This window comes from Xyrauchen texanus, chromosome 12 (genome assembly GCF_025860055.1).
Source record: "Xyrauchen texanus isolate HMW12.3.18 chromosome 12, RBS_HiC_50CHRs, whole genome shotgun sequence".
Classification (NCBI taxonomy): domain Eukaryota; kingdom Metazoa; phylum Chordata; class Actinopteri; order Cypriniformes; family Catostomidae; genus Xyrauchen; species Xyrauchen texanus.
Window position 1 is genome coordinate 3910190 of NC_068287.1, and position 19698 is coordinate 3929887.

The 19698-nt window shown below is 36.5% G+C and overlaps 1 protein-coding gene across 1 annotated transcript in view; it reads left to right on the plus strand.

Moving 5' to 3' along the window:
- cacng5b (calcium channel, voltage-dependent, gamma subunit 5b) overlaps positions 1-19698 on the plus strand; it is a 33057-nt gene that overhangs the window by 11427 nt on the left and 1932 nt on the right. Inside the window, exons 3-5 of the mRNA XM_052139689.1 lie at positions 13961-14047; positions 18045-18185; positions 18262-18407. Of these exons, the coding sequence (XP_051995649.1) occupies positions 13961-14047; positions 18045-18185; positions 18262-18407 (374 nt within the window). The remainder of the gene's footprint in view (positions 1-13960; positions 14048-18044; positions 18186-18261; positions 18408-19698) is intronic.

The following is a 19698-nucleotide window of genomic DNA, read 5'->3' on the forward strand; positions in this document are numbered from 1 at the left end:
GTCACTCAGCACACCCTGGATTCAAACTCGAGACTCCAGGTGTGGTAGTCAGCAATTGGGCATTAGGTAATTGTGAATTGGGCATTCCAAATTGGGGAGATATTTTTTTACAAATTAAAATTGCAGTGCGGTATGTTTTGGCGATTGTGGTAACATGGTCTTGTCTGTGTCATGGTCATTTCAGGGTGATTCTGTAATTATAGGCTCATATGACCTCAGATTATTATAATTTTTATATCAGTGTTGTAATATATCAGTTCCTAACTCCATGTAAGCATCTGCGTTAGTGTAAATGTATTATGCTTTGTAAGATCACATGCTTGACTTCTGGAGCACGAGCTGACAGTATGTCTGCACCTGCACAGCATTTCTCTGTTTGACAGATGCGGCACGTTTGTCTCATGGTTAATAGAGCTCTGAATTTAAATGAGCCCAACACGCTTACAAATACAGAGATAAGTTGCAGTTTACACTTAATGTACAGAACGAATGATCTAAATTACTTTGACAGTGAAAACACTATAACTACACTGATCTGACAGTCCATACAGGACTTTCAGCATTACATAGAATTGGGCCTGTGGGACATTGTTCACATTTTTCACTGTAATAATTACTAGAAAATGGTTTCCAAACTTCTGTTGTAATTGACAGATTCGTCCAAACCTGACAAGCGTTCTTAAAGTGATAGTTCAAGCATAAATTAATGTTCTGTCATAATTTCCCACCCTCATGTTGTTCCAAACCTCTGTGACTTCATGTATTTTGTGGAACCCAAAATAGATATTAGACAGAATGTTAGAGGCGGACAATCTCAGTCACCATTCCCTTTTATTATGGAGGAAAAAAACATGCAGTGACAGTAAATGGTGACTAAGGCTAACACGTTGTCTGATATCTCATTAATTGTGTTGCATTGAAGAAAGTCTTGTGCTTTGAAAGAGCAGGAGGGTGTATGATGGCAATTTCCATTAATACTAATTATTATTAGTAGTAGTAGTAGTAGTAGTATAATTATTAATCTGTAATGCATGTTAAATATGTATTATGCAATGGAATATTGGTGCGTAATCATCCAGTATGTTTTATGTGGAAGTAATTAGTTACTCGCTACTTGAGTATACTTTTTATTGGATACTTTCTTACTCTTGCGGGAGTAGTTTTTTTACATTACTACTTTTTCTTCTACTTGAGTAATGATCTCTTTCAAGTAATTGTACTTTTACTTGAGTAAAGGTTTGGTGAAAATGTTCTATATAGAACCTTTTAGGGGTTCCCTACATGGAATTGTAACATTTGTTTTTTGTTTTATTACCAGAAGAATGTTTAATGGATGTGAATGAAATAGTTCATTTAGATACTGTATTACTAAGAAAGTGAAATAACCATATAAAACACATTTAAGCATTATTTAGTAAAACAGTTTTAATTGTTTGTTTACAACAACATGCAATAAATAACACAATTCATAATGCAATAGTTATAACAATTGACTTCATAAATCCACAGGTTTTTAATAATAAGCTAAAAGTTATATATCATCTTAACATTAACCATAAATTCGATTTATAACCATAAGTAAGATTAATAAATAAGTACAAAACTAAGTGAAATATAAATAAATAAAAACAAATGACCTATGAAAATCTGTGAAATAATTTTAGCACTGGGGCAGATATGGAATCATTTTGTTGCCAGTGGGAGGTCTTCTAACAGCATAATGAAACACACTGAGTGAGGTCTTTTGGATACAACAAATGAAACTTCACACCACTCATCTCCATGTCATCAGTTTGAGGTCGACTCTGCACTGAGAGGGCTGGACACCATATGAAAGTCTATTTAGGATGGATGTGCTGATTTCTGTAAGTAAGATAAACATGAAATAAAAACTGAGTAATTAAAAACAGAAAGAAATTGGTATATCTCTACATTACATCTTAAAACTTACATGAAGAAGAGGAGGGTTGTGTTTTATCTGTATGAAGATGGTCAAACAAGTAATACTGCACACCAGAGCCACTGCAAACAGAAATTAATCATATTTTTAGTATCATAAAAACCTTGATGCAATGCAAAATAATGAGAAATAATGGGAAAAGATATACCTTTTATATCTCAGTGATGTCATACAATGATAATTTATGGTGACCCCCTCTTCAAGTTTCAAAAGGACACTAGAGTATAATTCAGAATTCTATTAAATTATGATATGTGACTCATGTTTTTTTCTGAAGGAATACGATAAGTTTTGGTGAGAAACAAACATATTATTAAGTGACACCCGACGGTTGATTTCCTGTGTGCATTCAAGAGTCTGCACGTGAGCTTTAGAGCTCCTTGAAGGAGAACAACAGTACATTTACATTTATGCATTTGGCAGATGCTTTTATCCAAAGTGACTTACAGTGCACTTATTACAGGGACAATCCCCCAGAGCAACCTGGAGTTAAGTGCCTTGCTCAAGGACACAAACACTCTTAACCTGAACTGCTAGCTGATTCGCTGTACTGGGATAATCCACAAGGTTCCCGCTTAGCGTGTTAAACTTGAGTCCCGCCTTCATCGATTTGACAATGTCATATGACACTGACAAGTGGTGTTAGACTACTGAGCACACAAAAATGTTACTTTTTAAAACCATTTTGTTGTTCCTTAATGACTATTAGACAGCTGTGCATAATGAACTGCAACAGAACAGCAACAAGGATATCAATTATCGGGGTGACAATCTGGCCATATCTGATTATTGGGGGGCGACTTGTCCCTCTCAAAGTATATTGTGGTTCCGGCCCTGCATACACATACAAACACACATTCATGCTCACATTAAGCAGTTGCCAGCCTAAAGAACCCATTTGTGCAAAAAGGGTTCTTTTTTGTGAATCTTTGTAAATAATACCTTTTTGGCAAAAATGATTCTTTGGAGCTGAGTAAAGAACCCAGAGGTTCAATATAGAACCCCAAAGAACCTTTTTTGTTAATAAAAGTGTATTTCTTTTAAGTGTTTATACTTCTGCCAGTGCTGTAAAGACAAAATGCACTTATATTCAAGATTATAGTCAGCATTCTCTGAAAGCTGTTTTTAATATCTTCTGCAGTACAGCTCCTCAAGTAAATGTACCATATTTTAGTTATATGTATTTATACAGGAAAACAAGCCTTTTGTTGCAGTGTATATAGTCTAAGATACCCTCTCAACATTTTGTTCACTTACATTTGGATCCATCTTTAACTCAGAAATAACATACTCTCTCTTCTTAATAGAGCTGCATATCGCCGATATCTGAGATACACACCGCAACACATATTTCATGAGTTCACATGTTCATGTAATCTTTGAATGAAGAGAAGGTAAACATATGTGGCTTGCTGTCTTAACGAAGAGCTCGAGACTTAACATGGTAACCCCAAAACTGCTGACGATGTTGATTGCTACTGTTGCTAATGATAGCGAGCCGGTAATGTGGTCATTTAAAGAGAAACTGTGGATTGCGCCTACTGGTTTCTTTATGAAACTGACCCCAGCATTATTAGGAAGTATTTAAAGACTAGAAGCCATGTGAGCATTGGATAATGATGATATAACTGTCCGGTGCTGAAAGGGTGTGGGGGCTTCGATAGATGTTTGATGACAGCGGATGTGTTCGTGAGTACGCATGCCTACATTATACCTCACACAGCCTTCGAACGGGAGAGCCCTTGTTGCAATTCGAATGGAAGAGCCCGAGTTGCATCACAGGCGAGACCATACTGCATTTTGGACAGGAGAGCCTACAGCCAGATCTTGAAAGCCCACATGCTGCTTGTAACTCATGAGAGAGCTAGTACAGCGCTCAAATTACACAACTGAAAGCTTTCTAGAGGCCCTGGAAATGAGCGGATCCTCAAGATGGCCAAATTTACATTGCTTATATTTATTAATGATTTGATTTATTCATTCATGTATGAATAAACTCTTAAAAAAGCATGCATTTTATAGATCTGCGTACATGCATACCCATAAACAAACGTACAAGCAACATGTACATGAACGCTTATACGCATATGCCCTTTGGACAGTGGACGAGAGTGCAAGGTTATTGGATAGGACGACAGAACTGGTAATTCCTTTAAGGGTGAATTAGGCAATTAGAGTTTGGTGAGCTCTTCTGAAACGGTTCGTTCTGGCATAACTGTGGAATGCGTCTGAAAACCAACGGCCGAAAGATTGAATTTGCTGCTCGGGCAGACCTTTGTATTGAGGTTGTTGCTGCTCCAATGCGGAATGAATGACTGGAATAACAAGTTAGCCGTGATGCCGAATGCAGCATGTAAGCATTGCAAAAGCAATGCCCGATAGCACAGGTACATTGCCCGGATGTTTATTTGATATGTGTTTATATCTACTACTGTATACTTATTTCAGTAAGCATGTCTCAGAAGTCAATAAGGCGAATGTTTGCTGAATAGCAGATGTCCCTGAGATGTCCGTGATTTAAAATGTTTACAAATTTGATCTTTAATATGTTTAGCAGATGCCAATTATACTGATGTGTCCAGATTAAAAGGTCTATGACAGAAATCTCAGAGACGCACGTAGCCTACACCATCTTTGGTGACAGTTACATGCGCATGGAAATTAGCTCTCACAGGAGCTGTTGCACTGGAGGAATCCACAACACCCAGGCAGGGAGGTCACCCCCCACCACAGGTAAGGGAGATGACCCCGTAATGCCTGTGCCTAACCACCAAGGGCAAAAATGGTCCAGCTCTGCTCTTGGCAGGAGGGCCTGCCTTGCCCTGACCTTGAGCCACCTCTAGATGCAATTCATTTAAATGGTAGGGTTCACTCTGTGAAACAAAAGGGAAGAATCCTCAAGCGAGGTACCACACGGCATCGACGGAAAAGCCTATGCTTTTCAAATTAAAATAATTGATTCAGGATAATTTGTTCGCGCTGCGAACAGGCTGAATCCTCAAGCATGGGACCACACAGCGTTTGACGGGAGAGCTCCTGTTTCACGTAAAAATTATTGTAACAATTAAGCAGTTGAGGAGGAAGCGGGGACCGGCTTGACAAACACATAGACATTTAATGACCCTTTTCAGTGTACAAAGAAACAAAAACACACACATGTGGGCAAGTACGCACGTACATATTTCTCCCATCTGCCGCTGTCTCTTCTTCTTAAATAATCCCACCTCCCCTCGTTGGAATGTGAGGCCGGTGTGGTGCGCAGGTGGAAGTCATTCATTATGCTCATTATGGCTGCGGTGAAGCATAGACGAAAGCGCTTCAGCGGAAGCATGTTAAAATACTCTGGTAGCAGTAGATTTGTATTTTAACCAGTAATGAATGAGGCCAAAGAAACCCGAAGCGTGGTCGAAAATAGATCACGTCAGTCAGCAGCTAATATTGTGGCTAGCAGGGCCTCAAGGTTGGGCATGCATCTGCATTCTGCTGAGATCACAGCTGAGCCCAGCACTCTGATAGGGGGTGTCTCCGTTATTAGAAACATTGGCACGAGGGCTACCACTACTTACTGCTTCTTGGAGCACAGTGTTTTTGGATAATACAACATTTACAGATAATGTAATGTGTAAATTATGCATTTGCAGAAACGCCTAGCATAAAGAGGCACTGGTGATTAGGGTAGTTAATGAATAGTTGAGTCAGAATAGTAAAAGGTGGGCTCCATTAGGAGCAGAGTTTAAAGCACCACTGTAGCAGTCGAGCGTTTGAACTGGAACGGGTAATGAGAGCATGACAAAAGGACCTCTGGTGGGGGCCAGGAGTGGAACCACTGCTGTGTTTTCACTGTTGTGGAATCCACTGTAGATGCACTTCTATAAAGATGTGTCAAACTTTGGAAATTTGACAGAAGGGTGTATAGCAATCGGATTTGTTAAGTTGAAAATTAAAATGTTGATTAATGACACAGTACTTTGAGATTATGTGGCACGATTAGGTGTTGCATGACATGAAGACGGGTAAAAAAAATTAGCCATGCTCAAATGCTTGTTGAGGGAGAAAGAATGAAAGGTAGCATCTGCGGACACCTTTGGGGAAAGGCAATAGACACTTATGAGTCCTATAATTATTACTGTTATTATTGGTAGAGAAGCAGTGCTAAATTCAATGGCCTACGAGCCATCAAGGGTGAAGAAAGTCTAGTTAGTAGTTCAAGGGTACCGTATTGATTTTTGGATTACAGCAAATTAGCTTTGTAAATGTTTCTTATTTAGGCTTAAATAACAGCCAACAGAGGCCTGTGGGCCATAGAGGGAATAACATTTAAACAATTGTGTAATAGAAGTGCTTGAGCATCCATAATGATGATTGGTAGGTCCAAGCGGGTGAATAAAGGAAGCTTATTGTAGTGGAAAAAGTACTCTCATTTCCTTACAATGGTAAGCAGGGGCAGAGGATGCAGAGACAAACTTAATTTATTTGCTGGATTAAATTTCTGGATCAATTGTGAAGCGACCAGGATACATACTTACCTAATATATGCATACATGTGACATCATTTAAAGTGGTGATTTGTCATTTAATTAGAAGGCACTTGAAACTAAAATACTTGGATGACTGTCCATGGACTGATATTATTTAGCTTATACATATGATTTGGAGTTTAGTTGATTATTTTCCAAACGTAATGTGAGTAATTCAATTATTTCTGTATTATATTTGGGATGGGAATTGTTTGGTGTTTGTGCCTGAGAATTGGATTTAAAAATATACTATGGACACCATTTGCAGTAGGGCTGAATAAATAAAGCTTCTTTATATTATAGCCTAATTCTATAGAATAACTGAAATATTCTGAGGATAAAAGCTAAATACGATGCTGAATCATCCGGCGCTGATTTCAACACATTATTTTAAGATTGTGTGGAGCACTGAATTATAACAGGTTTGATGAGTCACTTTAAGGTAAACATGTACATTTATGGTAGACATAGGTACAAAAACTAGGTAAAGCTTCTTAAGAGTCTATGATCCAATAATTTAGAATAGCTTTAAAATAACTGACAACATTTTCCGGTGAGATTAAAGTGATGGAATGGTTTCACCAGCAAGTCAGCTGTCTATGTTTTCAGATGCAGCCCGGATGTGGTTGATGAGTTGATGGTTGAGGAGTAGGGAGAGACACATAGAAAAAAACAAGTTTGCTTGAATGAACTGGGAAAAAAATGTTGTATATATACTGTATTTTTCAGAAAGAATTAACTCAAATTGCTGCCTGAGTCTACCATGACATTTGTTGATTGAAAAAAGAAAATCCGCTCTAGCGCTCCCTGTAGTAACGCTGAAAATGCAGCGCGTACTTGCGTTGGGTTATGAATTGAGCGCTGACACATTTCACAATGACGCAGGAAATTGATCTTACGTAGCATGGTGAGTCAGTGCTCACGTACTTGCGTAGAGTATGTTTGGGGCTTTTGTGTAAAATTTCGATTTTATTTCGATAATTAGTGTCACTACCAAGTGACATGATTTTTTGGTAGTGACGAAATGTTATTTTAAATTTAGTTTAAGGAAATAGTCATAATGGATTTGGGCACCAAAAGCAAAAGGATTTTATTTTTAAGTCTGAAATATGTTTTACATGTTCTCTGAACATTATCCTAAATAAAAAGACACCCGTGTTAGATATTTTCGGAAGTGAACTGGAATTTTATGGGTGATTTTTAAGGTGGCGAGGGCCAACATTGTTTTCTCCTTTCTACCAAGGGCTGGATTACATATACACACTCACAACGTTCACCCCCTAACTCAGTTTCGTCATTGTGGGTAATCTATTCACAACTAATGCAATGTGCTTTGAAAGATTTCGTTAACTAGGCATAAATTACGTTTTTTTTATTTAGTATAATTTATAAAACACAATTATTTTTGTATATCTTGCATATTTACTAAAACATGCAGTTCAAATGTGCCAATTCATGTTCTATTGATAAGTAATAGATTTCAAACTTAAACTTTCAAGAAAATTTATCTCATTTGCATTATCTGTACATTTGCAACGCACAAATGAAAACAGACAAGGACTCTACGACGGGCATCCTTCCTCCCTCCCGGGTTTCGGCACCAATGTCAAGGGGTTATAAGGGAAAGGAGGCGAGAACCGGCTTGACAATATCAAAAGTTTAATGATAAACTTAAACAAAAACATGCAAACATAAACACATATAGGGCATCTCAAACCGCCGTCTCCGGTCGCCTTTAACCCTTGCTCGCCTCAACAGGGTGATTGGGGTCCAGCCGTGCATCATTCTGGCCTGGCCTCGCCCTCCTCAGCACTACAGTTTTTTATATTGATGTAATAGATATTCTGTATTAAGCAGATCTACATTTCTACATAAGATCATGTGTCAGCCCAGCCAAGGTAACAAATAGTACTAGCCCTTGTACTAATACTAACCCACCTAACCTTAACCATTGAAATGGCATAAAATTGACCTTATTGATTGTTTTGAGTAATCTCAACTTTTTCTATATTATATAGTTTTAAAATGGATTTATTGTCTGTACAAGTTCTCTGGTTTTTAAATTCACACATTACATCATGAGTTGTTTCCTTCCTGATGGTTTGAAATCTAATTGCTGTGGGAACAGCGGTAAAAGTCCTATTTTAGAGCTGTAAGAACTGCAGTGTCATTTTCTGATGAGTTATCCTTGTTCTGTGTCAGATTCTGTCCGCAGAGGTTTGTCCATTCCAGTCGAGTCATCTGCTTGTTGTTTTGTTTCCCTGATGTTCAAGTCGAAGTGGAAAAAATCACAGCCAAATACTTAATATACTTTGCATTCTACGATGACCTAATGAGCACCTTCATGCATAATCTGTCCAGTTTATAGACCTTATTCACACTAGCGCCATCTCTGATTTTTGAACGGAATGACAACGAGGCTGTTAAGGATAAACGTACAGTGTATTTAATGGGTTGTACTGTTGTTTAAAGTGTTTTTGGATTGCTCCTCTGAGAAAAAATATCTTTCCAATAAATTTCAGTAGATAAAAACTCCAGACAACATGAGCTGTGGGAAATTAGATCTTGAAGCTTTTTTGATAGCTTTATATCCTTCACAGCTTCGTTTTCATTCCCATTCCAAATTAAAGATGCTGACTACTTCCCCCTGGAGTTGCATGGGCATGATGAGTGACTCAAGCCAGGTCTCCTAAGCGACCTAATTGGCCCGGTTGCTAGGGAGGGTAGAGTCACATGGGGCAACCGCCTCGTGGTCACTATAATGTTGTTCTCGCTCTCGGTGGAACGCGTGGTGAGTTGTGCGTGGATGCCGTGGGGAATAGCATGAAGCCTCCGTGGCAACGCGCTCAACAAACCACATGATAAGATTAAGGGTTGACGGTCTCAGATGTGGAGGCAACTGAGATTCATCCTACGCCACCCATATTGAGGTAAGTCACTACGCCACCATGAGGACTTATAGCACATTGGGAATTGGGCATTCCAAATTGGGGAGAAAGGGGGAGAAAAAAATATATAAAAGATGGTGCTACTATATATAATCTTATTAATATAATGTGCAGTTCATGTACAAAATAAAGCATTTCATAAAAATGTAAAACCAAATTTAATATGTAAAATAAAAAAGCTCATTGTAGTTGTGGTGGACAAACAGCATTTTCTGAAGGTTAAGCTCCTCATTTCTATAGGGAAGACACGCAGGCTTGAGTGAAGTTTAAGATGCCATTTATTTGATAAATGTAAAACAGAAAGTAATGTCTCTCTTTGGCATAGGCCCCGTCCGGCGGTTTGAGGGAGTTGTGCCTGGAACTGTCATGTCTTGCCGGAGATAGGAGGCAGGGGCAAGGAGCCTACCCCCATGCGGGACAGGGCTCAACTGGTGGGGTGGTGGAGGTTGCCTGTGTTTAGCACACTGAAACAGCAATGTGACAGATTGTGAGCAGACTCATAAAGCAATGGCTTACATGCGATTGGCTAATAATTACCCAGCTAATGATGTCATGATGTACAGCTGCTAGTCTTCCTGCTAGAACTACGCTGCGCTTCCATTTATATATATTTATTTTTTTTTGGAGAATCTCAAGCCCTATTTTGTACCCTATTGTTAGAAAGTGTCTTCTGTCACTATTCTAAATTTGTCCTCTGTAAAAAGCCAGTCAACTGAGTTCATTCCAGACTTCACACAGTAAAAAAGGGTTTATTGTTTTGTTTTTTTGCCTTTATTTCTGGCTGGTCAGGCATTTTGTGCCGGTTACAGAGGTTTCTGCTGTATCCCACAGTCTCTCATCTCCTCCCTTGAAATCGCCATGGCAATAGTTGTTAGGGAGCAACGTTTATTGGATGCGTTTAATGATGGAATTTCTTCTGCTTTATTGAGGTTTATCCATGTGGGTTGGATGTCTTGTTATCATTTAAATGACATGTTGAGCTCTCACTCTTCTGAATTGTCAAACAAACACCTGCAGTGTAACAAACACTGTGTGTGTGTGTGTGTGTGTGTGTGTGTGTGTGCGTGTGTGTGTTAGAAGATGTGGGCGAGCGCTTGGACTGGGTTTGATCCAAACCCACGCTGTTTACAGCCTGTGAAATTGAGTGTGACATGAGCAGATGTGAGCCATCATTTCAGCTCTACAGGGATAGGCTTGTTGACCATAATTAGACTTCTGAATTGAAACACCAAAAACTTTCTGAGGCCCAAGACTATTTCTGTTCTACTGTGAAAGTGTTTATGTGGGTGTTATAGTGTGTAAATGTGTTATAAATAGTGTGATGTTGACATCATGATCGGCAGGTCTCACGGCATGATGAAAGTGTTAATGTCATGTAATGTAATTCAGTCATCTCTGAATTACACTCTCACATTCTCTTTTACAAAGCAAAGAAAAATACCAGATCTCTAATATAAAGACTTTCTTAATACACAAGCATTGAGAAAGTCTATGCGGCTGGGTATAGGATCAGGCATTAGCATTAGGGCTGTCAATCGATTAAATTTTTTATATTGAATTAATGTGATGCATCAGACAGATGCTTTTGGAACATCTCACTTTGAGCTTTTCATATGAAGGCAGCATTTTAAGACATTTCAAGATAAGATATATATAGTTTACTTAAGCCTTTGCTTTGCATACCTCTGTGATTCTGTTGGGTGATTTCAATATTCATGTAGACACTGACTCCACTACGTCTAATGAGTCTTTTTTAAATTTTACACAATGTGAATTTTCTGACTCATTGTCATTGCACACCACTCTGCTGCGCTTGCGTCTGGTGTAGACAGGGTTTTACAATACAAAGCTGCCTTGAATACAGCATGTGCTAACTACTTCTCCTAGATTATTAACAACTCCAGTTGTAAGCCCCACACTTCTCTTGGATCTGGAATTGTGCCATTAGCATTAAAAACTGCTGATGTTACTCCCATACTCGAGAAACATGGTTTGGACCAGTCAGTATTACAGAATTATAGGCCCATTTTCAATCTTCTGTTTGTGGCTGAAATACTAAACAGGGTGGTTGCCACTCATCTCCATAAACACCTAACTTCTAATGATTCTTTTGAGCCTTTTCAGTCAGAGTTTCGCCCTCTGGTTCACTTAACATCCTTCTTAATTTTGAATTTAGCTCAGCCTTTGACACTGTCAGCCATTAAATTATTGTCACTCCTCTTTCAGCTATGTGCATTACGGGTACTGCTCACCTCTTGTTAACTTCCTATCTACAAGAAAGAAAGCATTTTTTTTTTTCAATTCATAAATATAAATCATCCACAACATTTGTTTCAAGGGGGGTCCCTCAGGGATCAGTATTATGCCCACTTGTTTTTGTAATTTACATCCTCCCACTTGGGAAAATAATGCAGCAACATGGCCTCAGTAGTCACTGTTACTCAGATGATACCCTTTACCTTTACTTTCTATTTGCCTTCACATTTTAAAGATCTAGATGAATGCAAACATCTTAAAACTCTTTATTAAATAGGCCCCAAATCTATTGCTCATTATCACAGTCTTTCTGTCAATGTCAGTGGTATAGCTATACATTTTGGAGTGATTTTTAATTCTTTGTTTACCTTTGAATCTCATGTCAATCATTTGATTGAAACTTCATTTTTACACCTCTGCAATACTGCTCATCTTCGTCCTTCACTTAATTTGAAACAGTTATTCATGCGTTCATATAACTCAGGTTAAATTATTGCAATTCAATTCTCTCTGGTCTACCTGCTAAAACTTTAAATTGCCTTGTATGTTCAAAATTCTGTAGCCAGAGTCCTTACTAACAGCAACAGAACAAAACATTACTCAGATACCCCAACAGCTACACTGGCTACAAATCACCTACCACATTCATTTTAAGATATCATCTCCTCGCACTCTTAAATCATCTGGTGCTGTTTTTTTGTCTGTCCCAAAGTTTAGATTTGCATCTATGGTTGGAAGGTCATTCATGTCTGTCTCTCTGCAACTTTGGAATTCTCTTCCTTCTTCACTCCGAGTCCTCACCTCTTCCTCTTCTTTTAAATCCCATTTAAATCTCATCTCTTTTCCAAGTGTTTCCCAGACTGCTACTAGTTTATCTCATTGCAATGCATGTGCTCTTTGATATGTTTTTTTCCATGTATTTGATCTTTGTTTTGTTGTCTGATCCTTGTTTCCTTGTTTGATACTTTTTTTGTCTTTTCTTGCAAGTTTTCTTTTGTAAAGCGATCTTGAGTCTAAGAAAGTTTCTATATAAATAAATATATTAATATTAGTTCTCGAGACACATGTATTCTGTTGTGCTCTATTCTTTCTTCGAACATAAAAACATGCATAAAAGTATCCTTTTTTTATTGCCTGCTCTTGTTATATGTGGTTTGGCGAGATCAGGTGTTGAGGCTGCGCTGACTGCCCCCCGCTGATTGTGAAATGCAAAAACATGAAAGTGGTACTTCATGCTCTGATGGTTGGACAAATCCTTATTATGGATTTATATATGGGTCTCGAGGCATGATTAATTGCAATAACTTTATTAATGTGTTATTTTTATATAAACTCACTATTTTAACAGCTTAAAAAAAATGTAAAAACGCAAATCGTACAAAAAGCATAAATAAAGAACTGCCTCTATTCTCTGCAATGTTATTTCATGTTTTGCTAACCTTGAACCTAGCTCTCTTTATAAATCCTGTATTACCCTAAAAAACACATTTGCATTGGCAGGAGTACATTTATGAGTTTACTGTTAGCTAGCAAGTACATTCATGGCAGATTTATTAATAAAATATTAATAATGACTCAATGTGTTCTCATGTAGTAGCTCAGCAGACACTATTGTTTTTCGTTTCCAATGCTTCTAAAAAATATTTGAATTAAGGGTGATCAACTCCTACTCCTGCCATCTTTGGCACTCAAATACTTTGGACAATGTTTTATCTGAATGTTAACCCTAGTTCTGCAGAAACTCCCATGAGACTGCATTTGCCATTAGGTTACATTTTACGAATTTTTTTGTTTCCTGTTTAATATATTTATTTGTTTGTTTGTGGCTGAAGTAAAAAAAAGATCTGAGTTTTGAACCCTTAAAGTCTTTTTGTTGGCAATTTTGGTCTAAAGGAATCACTTACTAGGCTTTGCTTTTTATTACATCACAGTTCAAATTGCAATATTTTTCATAATAATTGCAATATGACTTTTTTTCCAAATCAAGCACTTTAATAGAAATACAAGTTCACATTTTTGCCTTGCCCTACAGACTTTCATTTTAAGTACATTACTGTAAACATGATTTTAGTTTTTTTTACAATTCTGTCCATCCAGCTTAATTTGTATTGATCTTTAATTCTTCTTCATCTCAAATTTTCTCAAACTTTTGGCAACAATGGACAATTTGCCACAAGTAATTTGCAAGTGAAAATAATCAATGGCAAATTTGCCATTAACTCTATGTAAATGAAACTACTGAGAACTCAATGAAGTCTAATGTGGTCTCTCTCTGTCAGGTGAGGAGAGGGGCCGTTGTTTCACGATTGAGTATGTGATGCCCATGAGTGTTCAGCTGACCAGTGAATCCACCATCAGTGTTCTGAGTAAGTGAATATACACCCATGAACAAAGATATGAGTCAAATCACTGTGTACTCAAATCCAGTTCAATCAATAGAGACTGATTTTAAATACTCATCATGGACAGACACTCCAGTGCAGTCACTTACATGCACCACACAAATAGAGCTGTTCAGTTTGTCAATGGGTTTATGAGTAAAAGAAGGTATGTGGTTAATATTAATAGAAGCAATTTTCACGTTTTGTTTTACAATATAAATTGTAAAATCGTACTTCAAACATGTATCAAGCACTAATTTTTACACAGTAGTTGTTAAAAGTTAATGCTAAATAAGGACTAAAGCAGTTGTCAAACAGGTGAACTTACATCATTGTGGTAGTTGTAATGATTATTTAGAAATGTACAGTATTAGCAACGCACAGTATTAGCAATTTACAGTATAAGCAATGTAGCCTACAGTTTTAGCAATGTCTAAGCTTTCTAGCAAGTTAGTCCACTGGTTGCCATCTTTTGAATGCGTCTGGGAAGCTATTTCCAGTCATAAAAGTGCAGCTCTCATCTACTTGAATGGGGAAAGACCGAAATCTCCAAAACGGCTGCTCAAGATTACGATCAAAGAACATTTCAAATCAGCACTAAAATCTAACAACACTGGTATCATAAATTGTGCTTCTTTCAACTTCTCTCGAGTTGATTGACAGGCAATGTCTTTATCTAAAAGGTGATTGGCTCTTTTACCTGTAAGACGGGACTTCCTTTTCTACATCAGTTGAACGTTACAATTTTCTCCATTCATTTTAATAGAAGTGGCCCGTCTCCGCTAAATAGTTTTTGGCAATGTGCAGTATTAGCAACTTACAGTATTATCAACTTACAGTATTAGCAACGTACAGTATTAGCAACGTACAATATTAGCAATGTGCAGTATTAGCAATGTATAGTATTAACAACTCAAGAGTTTTAGCAATTTACAGTATTAACAACATATAGTATTAGAAATGTACAGTATTAGTAACATACTGTATTAATTCAGAGTTTTATCAATGTACAGTATTTTCTGTATCAATGTACAGTGTCATTTCTACTAGTGGAATGCCAATATTTGAAATCAACAATTGAATTCCAACTAATAAAAATGCAAAATTTTGTTTCCACTAGTGACTATTTTAATTAAAGTATTTTTAGATATTATTAATTACATTCCAAATGATAGATATCAGAAATACCAATGTAACATGTTGAAATACATTTACAGATATCAAGAATTAGCATTTAAACTATTTTCGATATTTTTACTAGATATATTAACTAGTAACAATGTAATTGTTGATATAAAAAATTGTATTTTTACTAGTAAGAAGTACATTCTTTATATCAAGAATTCAAATTGTATCTAGGGAAAATTAAATATCTGTAATTACGTTTGCATTTGGCACCCTTTGAACTTTTCATCACATGTAGGATATTAATAGTTGACAGCAACAATTACATTTTCACTAGTTAAAATGCTCATTCTTGATTTCAGGAATGTCATTTACCGTTACCGGAAGACAGTGATTATAGTTTATAAAGTTATAAATATGGATATTTTTCTCACAAAAATGCATCACTTCACTTCAGAAGGCCTTTATTAACCACCTGGAGCCGTATGGATTTCTGATCTATGGATTTTTGATGGATGGATGCGCTTTTTAGGGCTTATGGATATTTTTTTATATAACTCCGATTGTGTTTGGCTGAAAGAATAAAGTCATATACAACTAGGATGCTTGAGGGTGAGTAAATTAGGGGATCATGTCAATTTTCGGATGAACTAACCCTTTAAGGCCGATTTATACTTCTGCGTCAAACCTACGGCTCAGCAGATGCTATCAGGAACAAAGAGGAGTAGATATAAAATCTATCAAACATGTTTTTATGTACGTGAACTTGACTGAGCTCACCTGGTGTATAAAGAAAATAATAGTTTTCATGTTTTGCTTGTTATACATATATATATATATATATATATATATATATATATATATATATATATATATATATATATATATATACATATTAAGTAAATATAGCTTATATTTAAGATTCACACATTTCAATTTCATAATACAATAATTGAGTGATCTTTAGCTAATATTATTAAAACTTGAATTTATTAAAGTTTTATTGATTTAATATTGTTAAAGATTGCTTTGTTATGAAATTAAAATGTGTACTGTATATATATATATATATATATATATATATATATATATATATATATATATATATATATATATATATATATATATTTATATGCAGTATATATGTTAAAATAATTTTGGAGTGTCAGGTGAAAGTTCTCCCTGTGTGTTGGCTTTGAAGGGAAATAACTGAATTTGAAAAGCGCATACCGGTACATACATGACTTTTGTACCTGAGAAGAACCCCCATCTGAAGCACAGTTAATACACTCCATAAAAATACACTGTCTTCTTGCACTTTATTACCATACAGTAACACACAGACATACAGTATTAGCATTCTACATTAATTTATGTTATTATGTGCTATTGTATTGTATTGTATTGTATTGTTTGGCTTCTAACAGTTAAGACTGTTTCTTGTGTTGACAGCAGCAGATGGGAGGCATTTCTCATGTAAGAAAAAGCATGAAAGAGAAATGTCAATTTTAAACTCTTATTTAAAACAAACTATAGCTAAAACGAATTATTCGGACAAAAGGCGTCCAACGTGGACCGCACAATGACCCTTATTTATGAATAATGAGCAGTATATTGCAGCAAAAAAGTTTGTTTACATTTATTAATACGTAATGAAAACAAATTTATTACAAAATCATACATTTTATTCAATATAAAAATTATATATTATATACAGCTCTGGGAAAAAATTAAGAGACCACTCCAAATTATCAGTTTCTCTGGATTTAATATTTATAGGTATGTGTTTGACAAATGAACATTTGTGTTTTATTCTATAAAGTACTGACAACATTTCTCCCAAATTCCAAATAATAATATTGTCATTTAGTGCATTTATTTGCAGAAAATGACGACTGGTCAAAATAACAAAACAGATGCAGTGATTTCAGACCTCAGATAATGCAATGAAAACAAGTTCATATTCATGTTTAAACAACACAAACAATGTTTTAACTTAGGAAGAGTTCAGAAATCAATATTTAATTGGAGTAACCCTGATTTTCAATCACAGTTTTATGCATCTTGGCATGTTCTCTGCCAGTCTAAGTGATTATATGCCACTCCAGGCACAAACATTCAAGCAGGAATTCAACAGACACTGGAATGGAATGGCTGCCATACATGTAGAGATGCTGATTTAAGAAAAATTGTGGTCTTTTCATTTTTCCAGAGATGTATATGAGACTAAACTCCCAGTCAGCTTGCGATCTCTTATGCATCGACCATTAAAGGCAACATCTCACAACAGCACCAGCTTTGTGCCCTGCAACAAGATTTATCTGCAAATTGCAGGTGTAGTTTACAGTGAGTGGTAGTTCGGGACAATATTTCATTAAAATTGAGCCAAATATACAGAACGGTTCCAACTGTTATTCTGTAAGACAGTACAGAAGACAGCGCCGTTGGCCAATCTGATGAAAGGTGTGTTGCTGTGCCTCTCAAATATGCAAATCTAATATTGTTTTTGTTTTTATAATAATGAACAAAAAAGAACATTTGAAATGAATTACCATTTTCAGTTTCTTAAACATAAAAATAAAAAAGTTTTGCATAAAACGTCCTCGCCTCCACATTGTGGTTATGGCACTGTTAGCATCGTACAGTGTTAGCGGCTTACAGTGTTAGCAACGTACAGTGTTAGCAACGTATAGTATAATCACAAATATTGAGATCCATTTCTTTTGTGTGTGCATTTGATTGTATTATGCAATAACATCTAAACCTTCTTATGTATGAGAAGCAAACATACATTTTGTGTTTTCAATGTATTGTATAAAATCAAAAGCTCTTTTTCCCATTATGACGTGTTTTTCAGAGATGATCCGCTCTGCTACACCGTTCCCACTGGTCAGTTTGTTCTTCATGTTCATTGGTTTTGTGCTGAACAATATCGGACACATTCGGCCTCACCGCACCATCCTGGCCTTCGTCTCTGGAATTTTCTTCATCCTGTCAGGTACTCTTTCCCCCAGGTTCATTCTGAGGTATGTGATGATTATCGTGCGCGATACTGATGTTTGTCTATCACTCAGGTCTGTCTCTGGTGGTGGGTTTGGTTCTCTACATCTCCAGTATCAATGATGAGATGTTGAACAGGACTAAGAGTAATGAGACGTATTTCAGCTATAAATACGGCTGGTCATTTGCGTTTGCTGCCATCTCCTTCCTGCTCACTGAGGTAAACAGCTCTCTCTCCAAGTCAGGCACCATAATTACTGTGAGTTGTGCCACATGTTTCTCCATTGCATCTCATTACTGATGACTTTTAATGGGTAAACACTATTGAAATGCTTCATTCTTCTGTTTGTTTGTTTATTTTGATTTTTCTCACACATTTTTGCAACTAATTGAGCCCAAATCTGTTAACAAATAGACTAAGGGGCTGATAATCGCTGGTGTCTTTTCCATTTTTCCTGTAGCGCTTCACAATTGATGTTGTGTTTTGTGATGTTACGGTTAACCTCTTAGACTCATCAAACTTGCTACTCTATATTCATGTCCATTGGCCATTTGAACAGACACAGAACTCTCAAACTGTCTCATTAAGAGGACAGAAGAGTAGGCATATTAATATCTAACCATGATTAAAACTGACTGGAACTACATGTGCATTAAATCCTTTTAACACACACAATCCAGCCAATCAGAATCAATCATTCGAATAGACCATGGTATAAGGATAGTTATATGTCTCATGTTAACGCCAGTGATGGGGAGTAGTGAACTCAAATTAGTGACACTACTAACTTAACTACATTTTTCAGTAGTGTGGTTTAGCTACTTCCAGAATGGTGTAGCTTGTCCAGTAACTGTAATGCTACATTTGTCACATTGTATTGTGAACGCAGCAATGGACAATGAACTTGTAACTTTTGGAACTAAATGTGCAACGTTTACTTCAATTGCATTGTCTTGCCCCCACATACTACCATTGTAAGTGCATTACGGTACTGTACACACCATTTTTTCTAAACTGAGGAACAATTGGAAAGTAATGTCTGTGGTAATTGGAAGCATGTCAAAGATGCTAATCACAGCGCTTAGCTTGTATTGAACCTGGAACTTTTGATTTGAAAATCCCCCTTGGTTTACACTGTCTAATGACATCCTTCAAATATTTTCATACTTTATTGGATGATATGGGTTAAAAACTGAGGCTTGCATGATTTATTAATGGAAAATGAACCATAGGCACCCTTACAAAACTCAAAGAGTTCTTGGCAAACCTGTGGCAAATTGTCCATTGTTGCTAAAGGTTTGTCGGAGGTTCAACACTATTGGCGAAGAGCTGCAAACTTCTGGCAAACATCTGTGGTGAATCAAAAGCTCATTTCCATGTGAAAATAATGATTTTCTTTCAAAGTGGCAATTTCAATCAATTTATCTCCCAATATCTAAATTTGGGTACATTAGTTGTTTACAACTTTTCTAATCATTTTACATAAAAATGCACCATTATTATTATTAAA